The sequence below is a fragment of the Chiloscyllium plagiosum genome, chromosome 10, assembly GCF_004010195.1.
Source record: "Chiloscyllium plagiosum isolate BGI_BamShark_2017 chromosome 10, ASM401019v2, whole genome shotgun sequence".
NCBI lineage: Eukaryota > Metazoa > Chordata > Chondrichthyes > Orectolobiformes > Hemiscylliidae > Chiloscyllium > Chiloscyllium plagiosum.
The window spans coordinates 12,163,507-12,184,447 of NC_057719.1; the positions used below are offsets into that span (position 1 = coordinate 12,163,507).

Here is a 20,941-nt window from a genome sequence, read left to right on the forward strand (position 1 = left end):
TGTGTTAGCTTTTATTGGTAGAGGGATTAAGTTTCATAGCCATGTTGCAGCTGTACAGAATTCTGGTGCAGCCACACTTGAGTATTGTGTACAGTTCTGGTTGCCACATTATAGGAAGGACGTGGAAGCATTGGAAAGGCTGCAGAGGAGATTTACCAGGATGTTGCCTGGTATGGAGGAATGGTCTTACGAGGAAAGACTGAGGGACTTGAGGCTGCTTTCATTAGAGAGAAGAAGGTTAAGAAGTAACTTAATAGAGACACATAAGGGGATCAGAGGATTAGATAGGGCAGACAGTGAGAGCCTTTTTCCTCAGATGGTGATGGCTAGCACGAGGGGACATTGCTTTAAATTGAGGGGGTGATAGATACAGGACAGATATCAGAGATAGGTTTGTTACTCAGAGAGTAGTTAGGACTTGGAATGCCTTGCCTGCAACAGTAGTAGACTCACCAACTTTAAGGGCATTTAAATGGTCATTGGATAAATATATGGATGATAATGGAATAGTGTAGGTTCAATGGGCTTCAGATCAGTATGACAGGTTGGTGCAACATCGAGAGTGAAAGAGCCTGTACTGTGCTGTACTGTTTAAAGCTCTATGACTGGTTGGACTGAAGAGTCTGTTTCTGTGCTGTATGACTCTGACTCGATAATATAGATACTGGTTATAACCTTACCAAAGGAAATCAATGTGAACTTGGCACCGTCACCTTCTACTAGAAGCATGATCAGATGTAAAGTAGAAAAATTGAATAATGATGATGGTTTGGATGATCTATTAACATTTATGGACAAAATGTACAAGAAATTAGTCTGTTAAATGCACACGAGACATGTTCAAACAATAAATTTAGAAAGTTAGATTGTTCCATTCAATAATATGTAACGGAATTTAAGCAAAGTGTTCAAAATTGAAATAAACGTATATGAAAGCCCTTAGCTCAGTGCTTGTCTTTAAATTGTTGGCTGTGCTAAAGTATTGAACATGGATAGATTTCTAGCATAATGGGTCAGATTTTCAGAAAGAAGCATGCTTTTGGAGAAATGTCCAAAGCTTTAAAGCAAATTCTGGGAATTTACATTTACACAAAAGATTTGATGGTGGCAGCAATGCACAACTATCAGTTATAGACTGCAATCACCAATTTGAAAGGAGAATCATAATTAAAAGGAGTGAGGAAAGATATGCATTCAGCAATTTTATTAATTCAGCAGGAACCGAGGAATTATAACATTAGAATAAACCTCAGGAATGGCCAGAGATAGTCAATAGCTTTCATCAATATGACGAAAAATCCTATATGTGATAAATTAATCTTAATTGGAACAATAAGGCTTTTGAAATTATGCAAGACACAGAAGATTTGCAAAGAGGTGGTGATACTGACTAGGCAGGGGCAATAGTTACAAGGAGCTTAATTCAATCCAATAGTTAAGATTTTAGTCATGGACTTAAAGATGTGGTTTTGGACAGTGGATGCATATTCCCAGTGCATCAAGCGGATTGGTTAAATTGTTACTTTGATTCTAAATAATAAAGACTGGAGGAACGTTAAGGCATTTGAGAGTTCTGCCTGCTTCACGTTTGGAAATTGTCAACATGCTTTCGTCACTCAGAAGAGTGGTGATCCTGTAAAATAGCTGTGGTTAGCTGCTTTATCAGCATAGTCATGGTGTCAAATAAAATAACTATATTGCTGAGCCGGCAGCATAGGAAAATAGCTCAAATGAAACTTGCGACGGAACACAGCAAGGCGATCATTTTTGGCAAGCCAGTGCATTTACAATTTTCACAATCTGGATATCATCATTTCCTGTGAACTAGATCTCATGTCTCTCATCAAAATATTATGTGTCATTAGCAGCAGGCAATAAAACTTTAAAGGAAAAAAAGGTTCAAGATATCAAAGTTACATTGGCAATTTGCCCATGCATCAGCTCACAGGTTAAAGAGTCTATTAAAGGTTACAGAAGTAAGATGAGGAAACTAAATTTGTAAAGGACACCAGTGAAAAATGTGATATCTGCAAAAAAAAAACAAGACTCCATCATGGCTTATGGCGAGTCTCCCATTTAACAAAGTGTGGCCATGTGTTAAACAAAATAAAATAAAAACTGCAGAAAATTAGAGAACAGAGAGATTTGGGAGTTCACAAAATACTAGCATCCAAGTTCAGTAAAGAGCAAGGAAAGCAGATAGAACGTTGGCCTATATTTCAAAGGAAATAGAGTAAAAAAAGTAGGGAGGTTTTGCTAAAAGTGCACAAAGCTCTAGTTCAACCACAACTGGTATATTGTGAACTGGTTTAGGCCCGTTGCCTAAGTGTAGATATATTGATATTGGACACAGTCTGGAGAAGGTTCACTGGACTGATCACAGGTATGGATGAATTGTATTATGAGGAGAGGTTGAGTGGGTTGGGCCTGTACTCATTGGAATTTAGAAGAATTAGAGGTAACCTTATCAAACACAAGATTCTCAGGAACTTGACAGGATAGATATAGAAAGAGGTTTCCCCTTATAGGAGAGCTCAGACCAGAGAGCATAATCTCTGAATAAGGGGTCACAATATTTGAGACAGAGACAAGGAGGAATTTCTTCAGTCAGAGGGTGGTGAATCTCTGGAATTCTTTCATGCAGGGCTGAGATAGACAGAACTTTACACAGGGAATCAAGGGTTAAAGGTAAAAGGCAAGAAAGTGAAGTTGACAATCATCAGATTAGCCATGATCTCATTGAATGGTGAGCAAACTCGATCAACTGAATGGCCTACTTCTGCTCCTATATCTTATGTTGTGCACTCTGACTAGATCAATGCTAGTTATAGTGTATTGGAGAGGAAAATGAAGAGGAGACAGACTACATTGAGGAAGTCTTAACAGCAACTAAAATATTAACAAAATTAAGCTCAGAAAAAAGCACAGTCAAGTTTCCAGCCTTGGGTAAACCAACAGGTATGAAATCTAGCTCATTTTCCAGATACTTGACATGCCAATCTTCTGGTAAGATATGAGAGTATATCTACGTTTGTCATTCTTGGCCAAAAGGAATAATCAATGTTGTTCATTGGGCTGGGAAACCAAGAAGATAAAATGGGTTAAAAGTACTTTATCTGCTGAAACATTGATGCTATTAGAAGCTGTAGGTACAGGGCAGTCTTTATCCAGTATTCTAAGGAAATTGCCTACAAGAGGCAACCTCCATTATGTTGATAACCGTTCTTTTTGGGATAATGTTTATTTGACAAAAGGGCACCACTGAAAAAAAGTGAGGATTCATCTTGCAAGCATAAAGGAATTGAGAGATAGAAAAGTCATTTGCAAAATAAAGTAGGCAGATGCAGGTCACCAGCATAATGTTTCACAATAAAAGTTAAAGGAATTATTAGAGATCCTCCAAGAGGGATATCTGGTGGCAAACAAGTTTACATAACATAAAGAAGAGAAAATTTTGCTTTGGTTATTTTGTGGTTAAAAATGTTTAATTTTTTGAGTTAGAAAAAGGGGAATATGGAAGATTATAAAATGCACAACATCAAAAACATTATTTTTGCTTACTTTTCATTAACGTGTTTACATGTCTAAAGAGGAGAGTCAAACATGTCAGTATAGTAATGGCAAAGCTACTGAATGAGCTTAATCGAATAAGTGACTGTGTAAATACAAAATGGGAACAAAGGGTGGTGTAGTGTTCGCATCACTTTCTGCACCAGAAAGTTTGGGTTCAAGTACCACCTGTCCTGGATATTATTAAAAATTATTTCAAAAGGGGTTTTGTGATGCAATAGTAGCATCCTTACCTCTGCGCCAGTTCTAGTTCTGTCTTCTATGTGGGATATGACATACCATGCCCAATCAGTTTTACTAAAAATACATGAAAAAGCTCATGCCCAGATGGTTAGACCATTGTGATAATAATGGGAGAAAGTGAGGTCTGCAGATGCTGGAGATCAGAGTCGAGAGTGTGTTGCTGGAAAAGCACAGCAGGTTGGCAGCATCCGAGAAGGAGAATCAACATTTTGGGACGGAGCCCTTCATCAGGAATGAGGCCTCACTGTGGTAGTAATGTCAAGGACATTGGTTCAATTCCTGTCCTGGCCAGGGTCATTGCTGTGCTTCATGGGAAATGCTTACCTTCTGGATCTGTAGATGGGGCCAAATGGCTATGGCAATGGAATAAAACTCCATTGCAGTCTCCTGACATAGGCATTCCTGCCTCAGTGCCAGAAAGTCTGGGTTCAGAAAGTGAAACCTGCCCCAGAGGTGTGTCATAACATATCCGAATAGACTGCTTAAAAACATTTCATGAGAAAACAAGTGGTATTAAATGTGGTAGGAGCTGAGTGACTAAATAATCAATTAGCTCTATCCATCAGGACAAAGATATCAAGTTTTGTTTTATCAATAATTTCAGATCGGAGGTATGTTTTTAATTTATGCATAGAATCATAGAGTACACACAGGCCCTTCTACCTATCAAATATGCACCGACATGGGATATGGGCTGAGCCAGCATTTACTAGCAGTCTCTAGATGTCATTGAGAAGGCAGTGATGAGTGCCTTTTTGAACAGTTCAATCTATTTGGTGTAGGTATAGCCATAATGCTGTTAGAAAGGGAACTCCAGGATTTTGACCCAGCAGCAGTGAAGGAACAGTGATATATTTCCAAGTCAGGATGCTGAGTGGCTTGGAGGGGATTTGCAAGTGGTGCCGTTCCCATTTTTTGCTGCTGCTGTCCTTCTAGATGGAAGTAGTCATGGTTTAGTAGTGGAAGGTGTGATTGTTTGTCCATGTTGTGCTAATAAAGCAGATTGCTTTGGCATGGCAAGTTAACAGTCATGGATTAGTGGTGCTGGAAAAGCACAGCAGTTCAGGCAGCATCCGAGGAGCAGTAAAATCGACGTTTCGGGCAAAAGCCCTTCATCAGGAATACAGAATACAATCTGTATTCCTGATGATGGGCTTTTTCCCAAAACGTCGATTTTACTGCTCCTCGGATGCTGCCTGAACTGCTGTGCTTTTCCAGCACCACTAATCCAGAATCTGGTTTCCAGCATCTACAGTCATTGTTTTTACCAAGTTAACAGTCATGGTCACCAAATCAGACTCGCTTTCAATTCCAGATATAGTATTTGCATTTAAATTCCACCAGCCACCATGATGGAATTTTAACTCATGTTCCCAAAGCAGCAGCCTGGGCCTTTGGATGACTAGTCCAGTGAGAAACACCATCTACCTTGTCTACACATTTATGTATGGTAAAATTCCAAGATGGCCAAATGGTTAGAAACTAAAAATATGCTACTGGAAAAACGTGGGAAAACCTTCCCCGTGGTTAACGATGCCTTTCAGCGCATCTCATCCACTTTACACACCACCGCTCTTGAACCCCACCCCTCCAACGCAACAAGGACAGAACCACTCCCCCGGTCCTCACCTTCCACCCCACAAACCGCCACATACAACGCATCATCCTCTGCTACTTCTGCCACCGCCAAACAGACCCCACCACCACAGACATATTTCCCTCCACACCCCTATCAGCGTTCCGAAAAAACCATTCCCTCCGCAACTCCCTCGTCAGGTCCACACCCTCCACCAGCCCACACCGCACTCCTGGCACCTTTCCCTACTACTGTAGGAAGTGCAAAACCTGCACCCACACGACTCCCCTCCCCTCCATCCAAGGCCCCAAGAGATCCTTCCACATCCGCCATAAATTTACCTGTACCTCAACCAATGTCATCTACTGCATCCATTGCACACCGTGTGGTCTCCTCTATATCGGGGAGACAGGACACCTTCTTGTGGATCGTTTCAGAGAACATCTCTGGGACACCCACACCCACCGACCCCAGCGTCCCATGGCTGAACACTTCAACTCCCCCTCCCACTTCGTCAAGACATGCAGCTCCTGGGCCTCCTCCACTGCCAAACCGTTACCACCAACCGCTTGGAGGAGGAATGCCTCATATTCAGCCTTAGGACCCTGCAACCACATGGGATAAACGTGGATTTCAACAGCCTCGTTCCCCCTCCCCCCACATTATCCCATACCCAAGCCTCCAACTCGACACCACCCTCCAGACCTGTCCATCACTCCCCCCTTCTCCATCACCTCATCCTCCTCACCTCATCCTCCATCACCTCATCCTGATTCTCCTGTTCCCTGGATGCTGCCTGACCTGCTGCGCTTTTCCAGCAACACATTTTCAGCTCTGATCTCCAGCATCCGCAGACCTCACTTTCTCCCCATCACCTCATCCACCTATTGCTTTCTGAGCTACCTTCCCCCAAACCCCACCCCCTCCCATTTATCTCTCAGCCTCGACCCACAAGCTTCATTCCTGACGAAGGGCTTAGGCCCGAAACATCGATTTTCCTGCTCCTCTGACGCTGCCTGACCGGCTGTGTTTTTCCAGTACCACACTCACATCTCTGACCTCCAGCATCTGCAGATATCACTTTCTCCTGCTGGAAAATTATGCCAAAGTTTTTGGCAAGATGACTGAGGAATTGTTTTAGTGGGGTGGGTTGGAGAGAAGAAATGCAGTGATGGTGCAGTGAGTTAGCAAAATGCTAAAGTAACTATTTGAAAGGCTCGAGGAGAGATAAGGAGATCCTTTGTCATCCATCGGATGATAGTGGCTTGGAACTCATGGCCTGAAAGGGTGGTGGAGGCTGAAACCCTCAACTCAGAGGGATGTCTGGAAATGCACCTCAAATGCCGCAACCTACAAGGCTATGGACCAAATTCTAGAAAACGGGATTAGACTTGGTGGCTCATTTTTTGCCGACACATATGCAATTGCCAATGGTTAGATTTTTGACAGACAAAGAAGGCAAGGGTTATGGAGTGCAAGGAGGAAAGTGGAACTGAGCTCTTATTGAATGGTGGCGTTGTCCTGAAGGTCCAAGTGGCCTACCCTTGTTCCTATATTGCTATGGTCTCATTCTGTGCCATAACCTTTCATGATTCTAAGCTGCTTACATTATGGTTAACCAGAGAGGGTCTGCTGCTGTCATAAATCTCTAGTTCTCCAAACATTATCTCCAAAAATTGCTTAAAATGATTAACTTAAATATTCACAGCCATTACTGTCTTTGAAAAATATAAAATTCTTCAGGGAGTTCACAGCATAAGTGCTGAGTTTCCTCTGTGTGGAGAATCCAGGCTGGGATCATATTGTATAAATAAGGGATTGGCTATTAAGGAGAAATCGCTTCACTCAGGTGAATGAGAGCCTTTTAAATTCAACAGAGAACTATGGATGCTCAGGCAATAAACATATCTAAGAAATGTCTGAACATTACAGGCTGCAGGTATGGATTGTAAAGTAGAATTAAAAAATTAAAACACTTTAGAAAATTAATTAATTCTACCTACCTTGTAATCGGCCTTTGATTTACGTAGATCAGGTGCATAGCTTGTGTTGGCTGTGCCTACAACAGCTGACAAAGAAGCATTGAAGAGCAATTACTATCATGACAAATTAACAGAAAGCAACCTCAAATTTGTTTTTAAATCTCCTTGTCCTAATGTTGAGCAGTCTCGCAGATGACAATTCCTCCACGAAAACTTGTTCATTCAGCGTTCCCAGAACAGTCTCTTGATCAGCATCCTATTCAGCACCTTAAAAGTTCATACTACTCACCACCAAAGTCACAGTGGCAGTAGAGTGGACAACACTCATGGAAACAGCATCATCGACAAGATCCCCTCCAAATGCCCCACACAACATCTAGGAACATGAAAAATCTGGAAGTCCCTCCCTAACAGCACTGTGGGTGCACCTTTTTTTAAAAAATTAATTCATTCACAGGATGAGGCAGGCTGGCTAGGCAGCACTTAGTCCTGATTTCTGATAAAGGACTTTGGCCCAAAACGCTGATTCTCCTGCTCCTCGGATGCTGCCTGACCTACTGTGCTTTTCCAGCGCCACACTCTCAAAACAGCATTCATTGTCCATCCCTAATTGCCCAGAGGGCAGTTAAGAGTCAACCACATTGCTGGTCCACCTGAAGCATGAGGACGGCAATGATGGTGGCTCAGCATCACCTTCTCAAGTGTAATTATAAATGGGCATTAAAGGTCAGTCTAGTTAGTGAGGCTTATATTACATCACTGATGTTTTTTAAAAAAGAAATTCACTCAAAGGATGGCTCCCATAGAGTCCAAGAGGGACTCTTGAGGAAATGGCAGAAGAGCTTTCTACTTTTCTGTGGAACTCAAGTGTTAACAACACGCCAACCCTCTGTCTAATTCTTCCTCCTCCCCTTTTAGATGGGGAGAAGAGAATTGCATAATCTACTCACTGTAGCACAGCAGAAATTAGACATATTCCATGCAGAGAAAGCAAAAAGTATGAAACTATATTCTATCATGCTGTCATCCCTCTGATGAGCAGTCTTCAAAAAGAAAACCAACACCCTCTCTCACCAACATTTCACATCATTTTAATTCTTCCACTTCAAAAGAGGGGCGAGCTGAGCCAGGGATCAGGATGGCCAGTGCAGTTTTTGAAGCTGATTCCATAAATAATTTTACAGGGAGTTTTGCAAGCTCCGTAGTGAAGCCATAAGATTCCTGAAGAAGGGCCTGTGCCCGAAACGTCGAATCTCCTGTTCCCTGGATGCTGCCTGACCTGCTGTGCTGTTCCAGCAATAAAGTTTCAACTTTGATCTCCAGCATCTGCAGACCTCACTTTCTCCATAAGTAAAGGCTGGCAATTAGGGGAAATTATTAAAATCTCAAGTACACAATATGAAGAACTTAGATCAATCAGGAATGAATGAATAAGCTGAGTCTACATTCTGCAGGAATGCAAAACTAGTCAGACCCATTCTGGGTCACTGAACTCAAAACATTAACTCTGTCTTCGCTCCACAGATACCACCAAACCTGTTGAGTTTCTCCAGCAATTTCTGTTTGTGTTTGCTTTAGATCGCTAACATCCACAGTTCTTTGTTTTATTCTATTTTCTCCAGGCTGGCCTGATAGAGGCTTTTAAAGTTATATAAGGGTTTGATAGAGTAGCTGTAGTGTTTCTGAATGCAAAGGGAGCCAAAACTAGGGGCAGTAATCTAAGATTGTCACTGATAAACCTAGGAAGAGAAACTTCTTTATTGGGAAGTGGTTAGGATGTGGAACTCGCTACCATTTGGTTGAAGCAATGAGCGTAGAAACTCATATGAGAAATTTGGATAAATACAAGGGAGAAAAGGATAGGATTTGGCAATAATGTTACATTGAAAAGGACGGGAGAAGGTTTACATGCAAAATAAACTCAAAATGGACCAACTGATCTAAATTCAATTAAACACTGGACAAACTTACAATCAGAAAGTGACTGGAAATTCCCAGGCCGACCAACCCCAAATAAAGCACTCGAAGAATCCCTTTTACCTGTGAAATAAAATAAGCCCAAAGTCAGATGAATGCAAGACAGCACAGGACTATCACTTATTACACTCATTTTACAAAAATCAGATTTACCCATCATCGGAATAGATTGGCAGTAACAAATGTCACATTATCTTTCAGACTTTGAGATTTAACTGGATTTATACTTTAGTGGAATATCACATTTTCTGGTGATAAAACACATGCACGTGCTTTTAAAATGTGTTAAGTGACTCTCCGCTTGCCACAGATCTACTGCAATTGCATTACATCTAGTGATTTTGGCATCAGGAATAGAAATTGAAATAGCTAGCATACAGCCAAAAGCAGAGTTCACAGCATTCAAAGGTGGGTACATTAAGGATTCCACTTAAGAACAGATTGATGACTCTACATCCCAATCTATTCTGAAAAGCCAGGCAATGAAGGATACAACTAGAGCAAATCTTTATGTACTTTTACAAGCTCAATATTCATAGAGATACACATTCCAAGCATGCGCTTCCAAACCCAATCACCACTGTTTCAGTCATTACTATTTACCTGCATTCCCAGTTAATGCTCTATCTGCATACAATTAAACACAATTAGTATACATTGGAGATCAACCTCCTCAACTATTTCCACTTGCTGAATGATATATACAAAGCACTTCTGGGGTGTGACTGCTTGTATGTTGTCGAAAATAACTTGAATTCATTCAATGCCCTTAAGGGAGAAAAACCTTCCAATACACTTCACAAGTGCAAAATTTTCCAAAAAGACATTCAAACATTTGTGACATCAGTCACACAAGGAGATATTAGGAAAAGTGACCAAAGCTTAGTCAAAAGTGACAGGTCCTCAGGAATATTAAAAAAGAGCAGATAAATCAAGAGACAGTGAACTTACGGAGGGAATGACAGAGCAATGAAAATTGGGATAAGAAAGAGACCTGAATTAAGTCAGTGCTGAGGGTTGTGAGGCTGGAGCAGATCACAGATACAGCAAGAAACATTTAAACACGTGAACAAGAATTTAAAGTCACGATGTTGGCAGACAGGAGCCAATCCAGGTCTGCAAGCACAAGGTAGATGGGGGAATGGGACTTGGTGCAAAGGGAACTGGCAGTGAAGTTTTGGTTCCCATTACTGTTTGAATACAGTGAACATCCAGACTCACACAAAGGACAGCATCTTGAGTTGGGATATTGGAAGACACTAAGAGCCTGCACGACTTAAAGGGATTCAAATGGTCAATGTTTTTTTATTCCCTGCTGGGAGGTGGTCATCACTGGCTGGCCAGTACTTATTGCAAATCCACAGCTGCCCTTGAGGTGGTGGTAAGCTGCCTTCTTGAACCTTCTTGTAGTTCATGTGCTGTAGGTTGACCCACAATGTCCTTACAGAGAGAATTCTAGGATTTTGACCCAGCAACAAGGAAGGAATGCTGATATATTTCCAAGTTAGGATGGCGAGTGGCTTGGAGTGGAACTTGCAGGTCGTGGTGTTCTCACGTATCTGTTACCCTTGTCCTTCCAGATAGAAGAGTTTGTGGGTTTGGAAGATGACATCTGGGGATCTTTGGTGAATTTCTGCAGTGCATCTTGTTGACAGTACATACTGCTGATACTGAGTATCAGTGGTGGAGGAAGTGGATGCTTATGGGTGTACAGTATTACTAATCAAGCATGCTGTTTTGTCCTGGATGGTTGAGTATTGCTGGAGGTGCACCCATCCAGGCAAGTGGGGACTATTCCATCACACTCCTGACTTGTGCCTTGTAAGTGGTGGACAGGCTTTGGGGAGTCAGGAGGACAGTTACTCGCCATTGTCTTCCTAGCTTTTGGACCTGCTCTTGTGGCCACTGTCCTTATGTGGTGAAGCCAGTTGAGTTACTAGTCAATAGTCACCCTAGGATGTTGATTGTAGGGGATTCACTGATGGTAACACCATTGAATGTCAAGGGGCAGTGGTTAGATTGTCTCTTATTGAAGATAGTCATTGTCTGGCATTTGTGTGGGGTGAATGTTATTTGCCACTTAACAGGCCTGAATATTGTACAAATCTTGTTGCATTTGCACATGGACTGCTTCAGTATCTGAGAAGTCACAAATGGTGTTGAACACTGTTAGCCATCGGTTAACATCCCTACTTCTGACCTTAGGATGGAGGAAACGTAATTGGTGAGGCAGATGAAGATGGTTGGGTCTTGGATACTATCCTTAGGAACTCCTGCAGAGACGTTCTGGAGATGGCTGACCTCCAACAATTACAACCATCTTTTGACATGACAGGTATGACTCCAACCAGTGGATACCCACTGATTACAGTTTTGTTAGGGCTCCTTGATGCCATATTCGGTCAAATATGGCCTTTTGTCCAGATCTACCACTCTCACCTCTCAATGTGGGGTGGGAAAAACTGCTAAAGCATATCTTGTTTCAGGGTATGGAACAGTTAAAAGATGAATGGTGCATCACTGCACAGTTGCCAAGGTGGTTAGCAGTTCAAAACTCAGCAATTTAGGAGCCTAAATGGGGAAGCGGGGTGGTCTTCAGAGAGTAATTTTCCAGTATCCTTTCTTCTGCTAACAATCCTGAGTCCTCCTCCCCACTATCTAAGGAGATTAGACATCTGTGGAGCAGGCACTTTGTTAACAGTGGGATATGCATATACACAATGCTCTAGCAACCACAACTGTAAGGGAAAGACAGGCTTGACGGACCACCTGGCCTTTTTTATTAGTTTAGATTTCCTACAGTATGGAAACAGGCCCTTCGGCCCAACAAGTCCACACCAACCCTCCGAAGAGCAACCCACCCAGATCTATTCTTCTACATTTACTCCTGACTAATGTACCTAACACTATGGGCAATTTAGCATGGCCAATTCACCTAACCTGCTCATCTTTGGATTGTGGGAGGAAACCGGAGCACCCGGAGGAAACACACGCAAACATGGGGAGAATGCGCAAACTCCACAAAGACAGTCACCCGAGGTGGGAATTGAACCCGGGTCTCTGGCGCTGTGAGGCAGCAGTGCTAACCACTGAGCCACCGTGCCACCCTAGTGCAGTAATTTTGTGTGCTCATCTGCAGTGCAGCAAACTCAGTGAATGCCCAAATGGTGGTTACTACCTTTAAAGAAGCTGCTTAGGGAATACGTAGAGGCAGGCTTGGATATAGTCGGCTGTGCTGCATCAGAAAAAGACCTTGTAGGAGTGGAGTCTCGGATGTCACCTGCTCGAATTCCTGTTGTGCTTTCTTTGATTGACCAGGAGATACCTGAGGACAAAGAAATATATAATTCAGAAGTGCATCAGGTACTGGTATAGGGGTGCTAAGATCGCCTTCACCTTGGTTGCATATGAGACACTTTAAATGCATTGTCGCCAATTTCCAATGCAACATTCTGATCATTTCCTAGTGCAATCAGGATTTGAATCCCTTCACATTTGGAATTTTTCTCTGCCTTTTAGATTAGATTAGATTACTTACAGTGTGGAAACAGGCCCTTCGGCCCAACAAGTCCACACCGACCCGCCGAAGCGCAACCCACCCATACCCCTACCTTTACCCCTTTAACCTAACACTACGGGCAGTTTAGCATGGCCAATTCACCTGACCCGCACATCATTGGACTGTGGGAGGAAACCGGAGCACCCGGAGGAAACCCACGCAGACACGGGGAGAATGTGCAAACTCCACACAGTCAGTCGCCTGAGTCGGGAATTGAACCCGGGTCTACAGGCGCTGTGAGGCAGCAGTGCTAACCACTGGGCCACCGTGCCTTCTATATTGGTAACAGTAATTTCACACTTGTAAAATGTGAGAACATATTGAAGTCTTGAAAGGCAATGCCTAAAAAGTTGTTTTCTTGATACATTCTTGACATGGGGATTTGAAAGGCAGGGCAAAGGGTGAATGGGGATGATGTGGGAGAAAGAGGTCAGGGGAACGAGAAAGGATGAATGCGAGGGAGGGGAGACTGTTCGAGTCGGGGGAGAGGAAGAGTAATCAGGTTGGGGAAAGGAAGCAAATGGTGGGCAGTTGAGAGCATGGGGATGCGTGGGGAGAGAATAAAGAGCACAGGGGAGGGAGCACAGAGGGATTAGAGAAAAACTGAGAGGGAGAAAAAGTGACAGAGCAGGGGAGAAGAGAGAGTGGGGAAGCCACAGATGTCGAGAGCACAAAAAAAGACCCTTCATCCCATCAAGTTTGCACTGATCAAAAAACAAATACCTAACTGTTTTAATCCCATTTTCCATCCCGAGGACCACACCGTTGTATGACTTAGCACTGTAAGTGCACATTTGAGAAGTATTTAGTGGTTTCTGCCCCACTACTCTTACAGGCAAGTTCCAGATGCCCATCAGCCTTGGTGAAAGAAAGTTTCTTCACACCTTTAAACCTTCTTTACCTTAAATCTATGCCATCTGGTCAGTGAACCTTCCATTAAGGGGAAAAATTCCTTCCTGTTTACCCAATCTATGCCCATAATAACTTTATACATCTCAATCATGTCCCTTCTCAGTCTCCTTTGCTCCAAGGAAAACAACCTCAGTCTGTCCAATCTCCAAACTTACATTCTATCTAATACTTTATTGCCCACTCACTTAATCTGCCAACAATATATCTCTTTGCAGCTTCTTTATATCCTTCTCACAACAAGCATCCCTAACAAACCTTGCATTGTCAATAGAATTAAATGCAACATTGTCTCAAATGTAGCCATCTGAAAACTAGACATTTTTATCAGGTGCCATAAAGGTTGATTCTTATTAAATGAGCAAAATAACTGACCTTGTGCAGCTCGATACTGCACTGGCACTGACTAGTTATCAACTTTGTATCCCCATCTTTTCCCACTGCAGGGTGATCCCTGACCTCTCTAAACCGGCTCTGTCTGACTCAAAATTTGTAGAGATCAGCGTGCAGTTTGTCCCAAAGTTTCTGGTTTTTAATTTATTTATCCAAGTCATTGAATGTAAATAGCTCAGGCCCCAGTACTTGTTGGTACCCACCAGTTTGAAAGTGCCCTGCTTAAGTTTTACTTTCTGCTTCCTGTCTGAGCTAAAATATTATCCCTCACTCCATATTTTACTATATTAACTGGTCATATGGCACCTTATGAAATGTCTGTCACAAAAGCAAGTGTGCTCAGTTTCAAGTACTACCTGCTCCAGAGGTATTTTATTAACATCGTTCTGAACAGACTGATTAGAAAATGAAAATAAATACCCCATCTACTGATTTGTTTTCATGTACTCGTCATAAAATTCTGAAAATTTGGCAAACACATTTACTCTTTCCACATAATGCACATCATTAAGAACTCTTTAAAATAAGTTTCAACATTTCCCTGATGACTGAAAGCAGGCATGCTTGTTTACACTTTCCCTATATTTTAAAGTATCATAGAGAACTACAGCACTGAGCAAAGCCCTTCAGCCCACTGTGTCTATGCTAGTCAAAACCTGTCTAATCTAATTTGCCAGCACTTTCCCTATAGCCTTCTATGCCTTGACATCACAAGTGCGTATCTAAATATTTCTTAAACATTTGAGGGTTTCTTCCTCGACCACCCCTTACAGACAGTGAGCTCCAGATTCCCACACTCTCTAGGTGAAAAAAAATTTTCCTCCCACCTCTTTGAGACCTTCTGCTCCTTACCTCAAATCTATGCCCCTGGTTACTGACCCTTCCATCAAGGGGAAACATTCCTTCCTGTCAACCTTGTCTATGCCGCTGATAATTTTATATATCTCAATAATGTCCCTTCTCAGTTTTTAAACAATCCCAGTCTGTCTAACCTCTCCTCATAACTGAAAATCGCTAGTCCAGGCAGCATCCTAGTAAATCTCCACTGCACTCTCTGCAGTGCTATCACATCCCTCCTATAATGTGGATTCCAGAATTGCAAATAATATCAAAGTCCAAGCAGACTATATCAAAAACATTGCCGTCATCTACACACCTGGTCACGTCTTTAAAAAATTCAATCAAGTTGATCTGACATGACATCCCTTCATTGTGTTGAATAACAATTTTAACTTCCAATTCATTGCAACAGGTCTAAAATCTAAAGAATTTTGGAAAATGTATTTATGGCTACACCAAAGTAAGAGGAGGGATTAGAGTTGAGGAAGGTGAGATGAGAGTTGTGGGGTGAGAAGAGAGTTGGGAGGGAGAGACAAGTGAGTTTGGAGGAACAGACAAGAGAGTGGGGAAGAGTTGAGAGAGAGTTGGGGGTGAGAGGGATGGGGGGAAGAGATGAGTGTGGGGGTACAATTGTGAGGGAGAAGGTGAGAGAGTTGGTGTGTGACAGAGACAGTGAACAAGAGTCGGGGAGGAAGTACGAATATGGACAGTTAGTGGCAGAATGAGAGGAAAAAAAGGTTTTGGGTTGTAGTGAAGTGAGTGAAACCCCCAATACTTACTTCCCACAGGCTCCCCACTCCAGCTAACCTTCTCCACATCATCATCATCATCATCCACGATACCAGCAAGACTGTTAACTGCTCGCTTGGACTCTTTCAACTAAAGTGACAATACAAAATGCAAGCTGTCATACAAGATTAACAAGCTCTTTATGAGTTGGTGAGTCAGATTGTGCGAGACCGGATATATTCAAATGTCACGTGGTCACTGAATGCTGGTTTCCGATGCAGCGGTGTGCTGCTGCCTCATCTCCTGAATAGGGAGCGGACTTAACAGAAAACTCCAAGCCCCAGAGGAAAGGCATGAATCAATTAACCGAATAATGAATTATCTGAATGAAATAGTGCCCGCCCATCTCATTCAGATAATCGAGGTCCCTCTGTATAGATAAGTGCAAAGCTGTCCTTTGGAAGGGAAAACAAAAGAACTGAATATTATTTAAATGGAGAGAAATTGCAGAAAGCTACAAATAAAGGGTGTTGGGTATGCATGTGCTTAAACACAGAAAGCTAGAACGCAGGAATGTTGTTGCACAAGGATAGGGAAGCCTTACTACAACTCGACAAGGTGCTGTCAGAACACATCAAGAGTACTGTGAGCAGTTTTGGTCCCCTTATTTAAGAAAAAATATCTTTTCATTGGAGGTAGTTCAGTGAAGATTCACCTTGATGATCCCCAGTATGGAGGAATTTCTTACGAGATTAGACTCGACAGAGTGGAACTCTACTCTTTGGAGATTAACAGAATGAGAGGTGATTTCACTGAAGCGAATTATATGATAAATTGAAAAGCCCTGGGGAAAATTAATGGACAGAGAGATCTGGGTGTTCAGGTCCATTGTACCCTGAAGGTGGCAACATGGGTCAATAGATTGATCATGAAGGCATGCGGCATGCTTTCGTTCATCAGACTGGGTATTGAATACTAGAGTTGGCAGGTGTGGTGTAAAATTCCAAGCAGTGGAATGTGGTGAAACGGTTAAAAATTATGTCCCAATACATGTGTGAATCTAACCGGAATGGAGGTGTTGCTTAGTCCCGTGTGAATCTTATTACACACCTCCCCGTGTGAATCTTCTTATCTGTATGTAACCAGAATGGAATGTGTTTTTTAGCCTTGCTCTGCTGTTCACATGAATGTTTATATCTGGAAAAGAGTATATCAGCTGGAAAAGTCTCCAGTTCGGTGAGTCTGCTCCGGGGTTACGTTTAACCGCCGAGCGTGGGTTGTTGGCAACCGCTCTACGAGAACTGACGGCTCCCAGTTCCGGTAACATGTAGAGTGAGTATAAGCCAGACCCGTTGTGGCGACGCTGCGGGGAATAAAATGCCCATATTCTAGCAGACTCGCCTCTTGGTCGTTTGTTCTGTGTCAGACTACTCTCCTACGAACCTGACCTTGAGAATTTTTTAAAACAGCAGGTCATGTTACAGTTGAAAAGGACTTTGGTTTGGCCACAGTTGGAATACCGCACACAGTTCTGTTCGCCACATTACCAAAGGGATGTGGATGCTTTGGAGAGGGTGCAGAGGAGGTTCATCAGGATGTTGCATGGAACGGAGGGTGTGAGCTATGAGGAGCCATGGAGTAGATTAGGATTATTTTCATTAGAAAGACAGAGGCTGAGGGGGTACCTGATTGAGGGCTACAAAATCATGAAAGATATAGACAGGGTGGATAGCAAGAAACTTTTTCCCAGAGTGGGGGACTCAATTACTAAGGATCACGAGTTGAAGGGGAGAGAGGACAAGTTTAAGGGAGATATGTGGAAAGTTCTTTACACAGAGGGTGGCTGGTACCTGGAACGCATTGCCAGCGAAGGTGATAGAAGCAGGCATGATAGCATTTAAGATGTATCTGGACAGATCCATGAATGTGCAGGGAGCAGAGGGATACAAATCCTTAGAAAATAAGTGACAGGTTTAGATAGAGGATCTGGATTGGCATAAGCTTGGAGTGGCTTGTTCCTGTGCTGTAATTTTCTTTGTTCTTCTTTGAACCATACAGGATTCTGAAGGGGTTTGACAGGGTAAATGCTGGGAGAATGTTTCCCCTTATGGGAGTATCTAGAACCATAGGACATTGTCTCAAGATAATTGTGGGATCCTGCTACACAAAGGTTGGTATTCTAGTTGTCTACAAGAGATTACTTCAATGGTTGCAAGGAGTTTGGAATGTCCTGAGGACATGAGAAGATATGACAAGAATCACGCCTCCACCAACAAAAAGAGGATTGTAAGCAAAGAGTACCTTCAAAGCAACTTACAAAAACTTAATTTGTAAATTTAAATGCACGCAAGGTACTCACCTCTGTAAATTCATCATCGTCGTCAAATACAAAAGCTTTGCATTTAGTACTGTTCCAATAATCTTCTTCATCATTTTTAATTCTGGTCATCTGCAAATACGATAGAAAAACTGAAAAAGTTGTATTTACAACTTATATTTGCATAGTGCATGTAATGAAACCACCCAAGGTAGTTCACAGAAGCATTATGAAATAAAGTAGGACACTTGACATATAAGGAGATAATAGATCAGCTGACTAAAAGCCTTGTCAAAGAGCTAGCTTTTTCAAATTATATTAAAGCAAGAAAGCAAGAGAGATGGCCACATTTCAGGAAAGGATTTCAGAGCCTGGGATGTAGGCAACTGCAGATCCAGCCACAAATGGTGGATATTTTAGAACTGTGAATGCAAAAGGAGCTTAAATTAGATGCATGCAGATGTTTCAGAGGGCTGTGGGAATCTCAGAATCCCTGCAGTGTGGAAGCAGGCCATTTGGCCCATTGAGTGTACACCAATCTTCGGAAGAGCAGCATCCCACCCTAACCCATCGAACCTAGATACATGGTGCTGTGAGGCAACAGTGCTAACCACTGTGCTGCCCGAAATGGAGGAGATTGCAGGAGATAGTAAGGGTTGGGCCATACAGGGATTTGAAAACAAAGATGAAAATAAATCACAATGTTTATGCAATACAGGAATGGTCCCCAAGTTTAACTGATATTGAGGTTTCTGCTGTTCTTTGCAAAGTCTCTTGCCTGAGTTCACTGGTGACTTTTTGGGGATGCACTAACCAGCCTAGTACACATTGTAAGCAAGGCAGCAGTGGAAACACAACAAAGAACAATGTCATTGACCATGACATCGCCTGCCTGCCACCACTTCTGGCAGACCAGAATTCACAACTGCAGAATGAACACTTCTGCCAGAAAAGGGCACCTGACACGTTCTCCCTCGAGAAAAGATCTGCAAGAATGTTGCCAGGGTTGGAGGGTTTGCGCTATAGGGGGAGGCTGAATAGGCTGGGGCTTTTTTCCCTGGAGCGTCAGAGGCTGAGGGGTGACCTTATAGAGGTTTATAAAATCATGAGGGGCATGGATAGGTTAAATAGACAAAGTCTTTTCCCTGGGGTGAGGGAGTCCAGAACTGGAGGGCATAGGTTTAGGGTGAGAGGGGAAAGATTTAAAAGAGACCTAAAGGACAACTTTTTCCTAAAAAGGGTGGTGTATGTATGGAATGAGCTGCCAGAGGATGTGGTAGAATTACAACATTTAAAAGGCACATGAATAGGGATATGAATAGGAAGGGCTTAGAGGGATATGAGCCCAGTGCTGGCAAATGGGACTAGATTAATTTAGGATATTTGATCAGCATGGATGAGTTGGACCAAAGAGTCTGTTTCTGTGCTGTATAGGAAAGGTTTAGAGGAATATGGGCCAAGTGCTGGCAAATGGGACTAGATTAATTTAGGATATCTGATCAGCATGGACGAGTTGGACCATTTGTTTCTGTGCTGTAAATCTCTACAACAATAACTTGGGACACGACATCAGTAGGCAAGTTGCAGGACTGCAGTCCAATGTTGGGGATGGGGGGAGTTAGTTTCTAGGGGAAGAAAGCTGAAAATCGGTTGGATAGTAACTGGTACTTTTTGAATGAGGGAGAGGAAGTAAACTGGGACCTGATTTCATGCAAAATACACAACGTCAGCAGAGAACACTTGCTCACATAAAACAATGCCAGTTGAATATTGGAAGATGACCCTCTGGAGGGCCTTAGCTGCCTACGGTGTTCCTGGTGGTCAACAGCAAATTTCAGGACACACTGACAGCTGGTCACTCAGGCTCACACACTTGGTGGAGGTCTGGGGCTAACAGCTCAAACAGAGAACCCACTTTCTGTTTTACACCACCAGGTACACATGTTTTGTTTGTTCACTTACACCAGTGCTGACCTAAGGTAAACGAATGCACTAACCCCCCTCACTCACCCCTGAACTCACTCACTTCCCGGCATCAGCCCCTCAGGAACTGGCAGTATCTTCGACAGCTATGCGCATGCACCGAAGCTCGAGGGGCGCCGGGAACTGTAGTTTCCAACTGGATCCGTGGACTACAACCCCCTTCAGCCCTTGCGAGGACATGGGTTTCCGGCGCAGTGAGGACTCGGTCGCCACTATCCAGGAACGAGAAGAAAGTGAAAGGTCGCATTTAAACCGCAACAACGAAACCTGGATTTTGTTTTTCTTTCTCTCTCTTTATTATTGTTTTTCCATGACAGGATCATTGCCAGAATTTCACTTCAGGGATATATTGTGTTGTTGTACAATAGGTGCGTCGATGAATTGATCCCGTGTAGCATCGGTGACTTTTACCTAAAGGCCGCTTGTGCTCCTGATCGGACACATCTTTCCAACTAAACTACGGATTTTCAAGTTTTTTTTATTTCGCGTCTCTACAGTTTTTTTAAAAATAACGTGTCTGTTTTCGATTTTTCCTTCACCGACCCAACCCTCATACTGCAGAAACACATAAGTTGTAATAATAACCTAAGAACTAGGAGCAGGAGAAGGCTATCTGGTCCATCGAGCCTGCTCCACCACTCAATAAAATCATGGCTGGTCTTTTCATGACCTCAGCTTCACTTACCCACCCTCTCACCATAACACTTAATTCCTTTACTGTTCAAAGACAAATCTATCTTAGCTTTAAAAACATTTACTGAAGTAGCATCAACTGGGCAGGGAATTCCACAGATTCACAATCCTCTGGGTGAAGAAGTTCCTTCTCAATTCAGTCCTAACTGTGCCCCCCTTATTTTGAGGCA

At 42.7% G+C, this 20,941-nt stretch overlaps 1 protein-coding gene across 4 annotated transcripts in view; it reads right to left on the reverse strand.

The window, feature by feature from the left end:
* vipas39 (VPS33B interacting protein, apical-basolateral polarity regulator, spe-39 homolog) overlaps positions 1 to 20,262 on the reverse strand; it is a 62,586-nt gene extending 42,324 nt beyond the window's left edge. The window contains exons 1-7 of one of the 4 annotated variants that reach the window (XM_043697058.1): positions 20,122 to 20,262; positions 18,138 to 18,227; positions 15,829 to 15,928; positions 12,527 to 12,673; positions 9,952 to 9,975; positions 9,343 to 9,411; positions 7,393 to 7,457 (exon numbers count right to left, since the gene is read on the reverse strand). In XM_043697058.1, the coding sequence (XP_043552993.1) occupies positions 7,393 to 7,457; positions 9,343 to 9,411; positions 9,952 to 9,975; positions 12,527 to 12,673; positions 15,829 to 15,928; positions 18,138 to 18,227 (495 nt within the window). In that variant the 5' untranslated portion in view covers positions 20,122 to 20,262. Of the gene's footprint in view, positions 1 to 7,392; positions 7,458 to 9,342; positions 9,412 to 9,951; positions 9,976 to 12,526; positions 12,674 to 15,828; positions 15,929 to 18,137; positions 18,228 to 20,105 lie in introns of all 4 variants that reach the window. The other 3 variants (XM_043697059.1, XM_043697057.1, XM_043697060.1) reach the window with 3 other exon arrangements.
* Between the last annotated feature and the right edge of the window lie 679 nt (positions 20,263 to 20,941).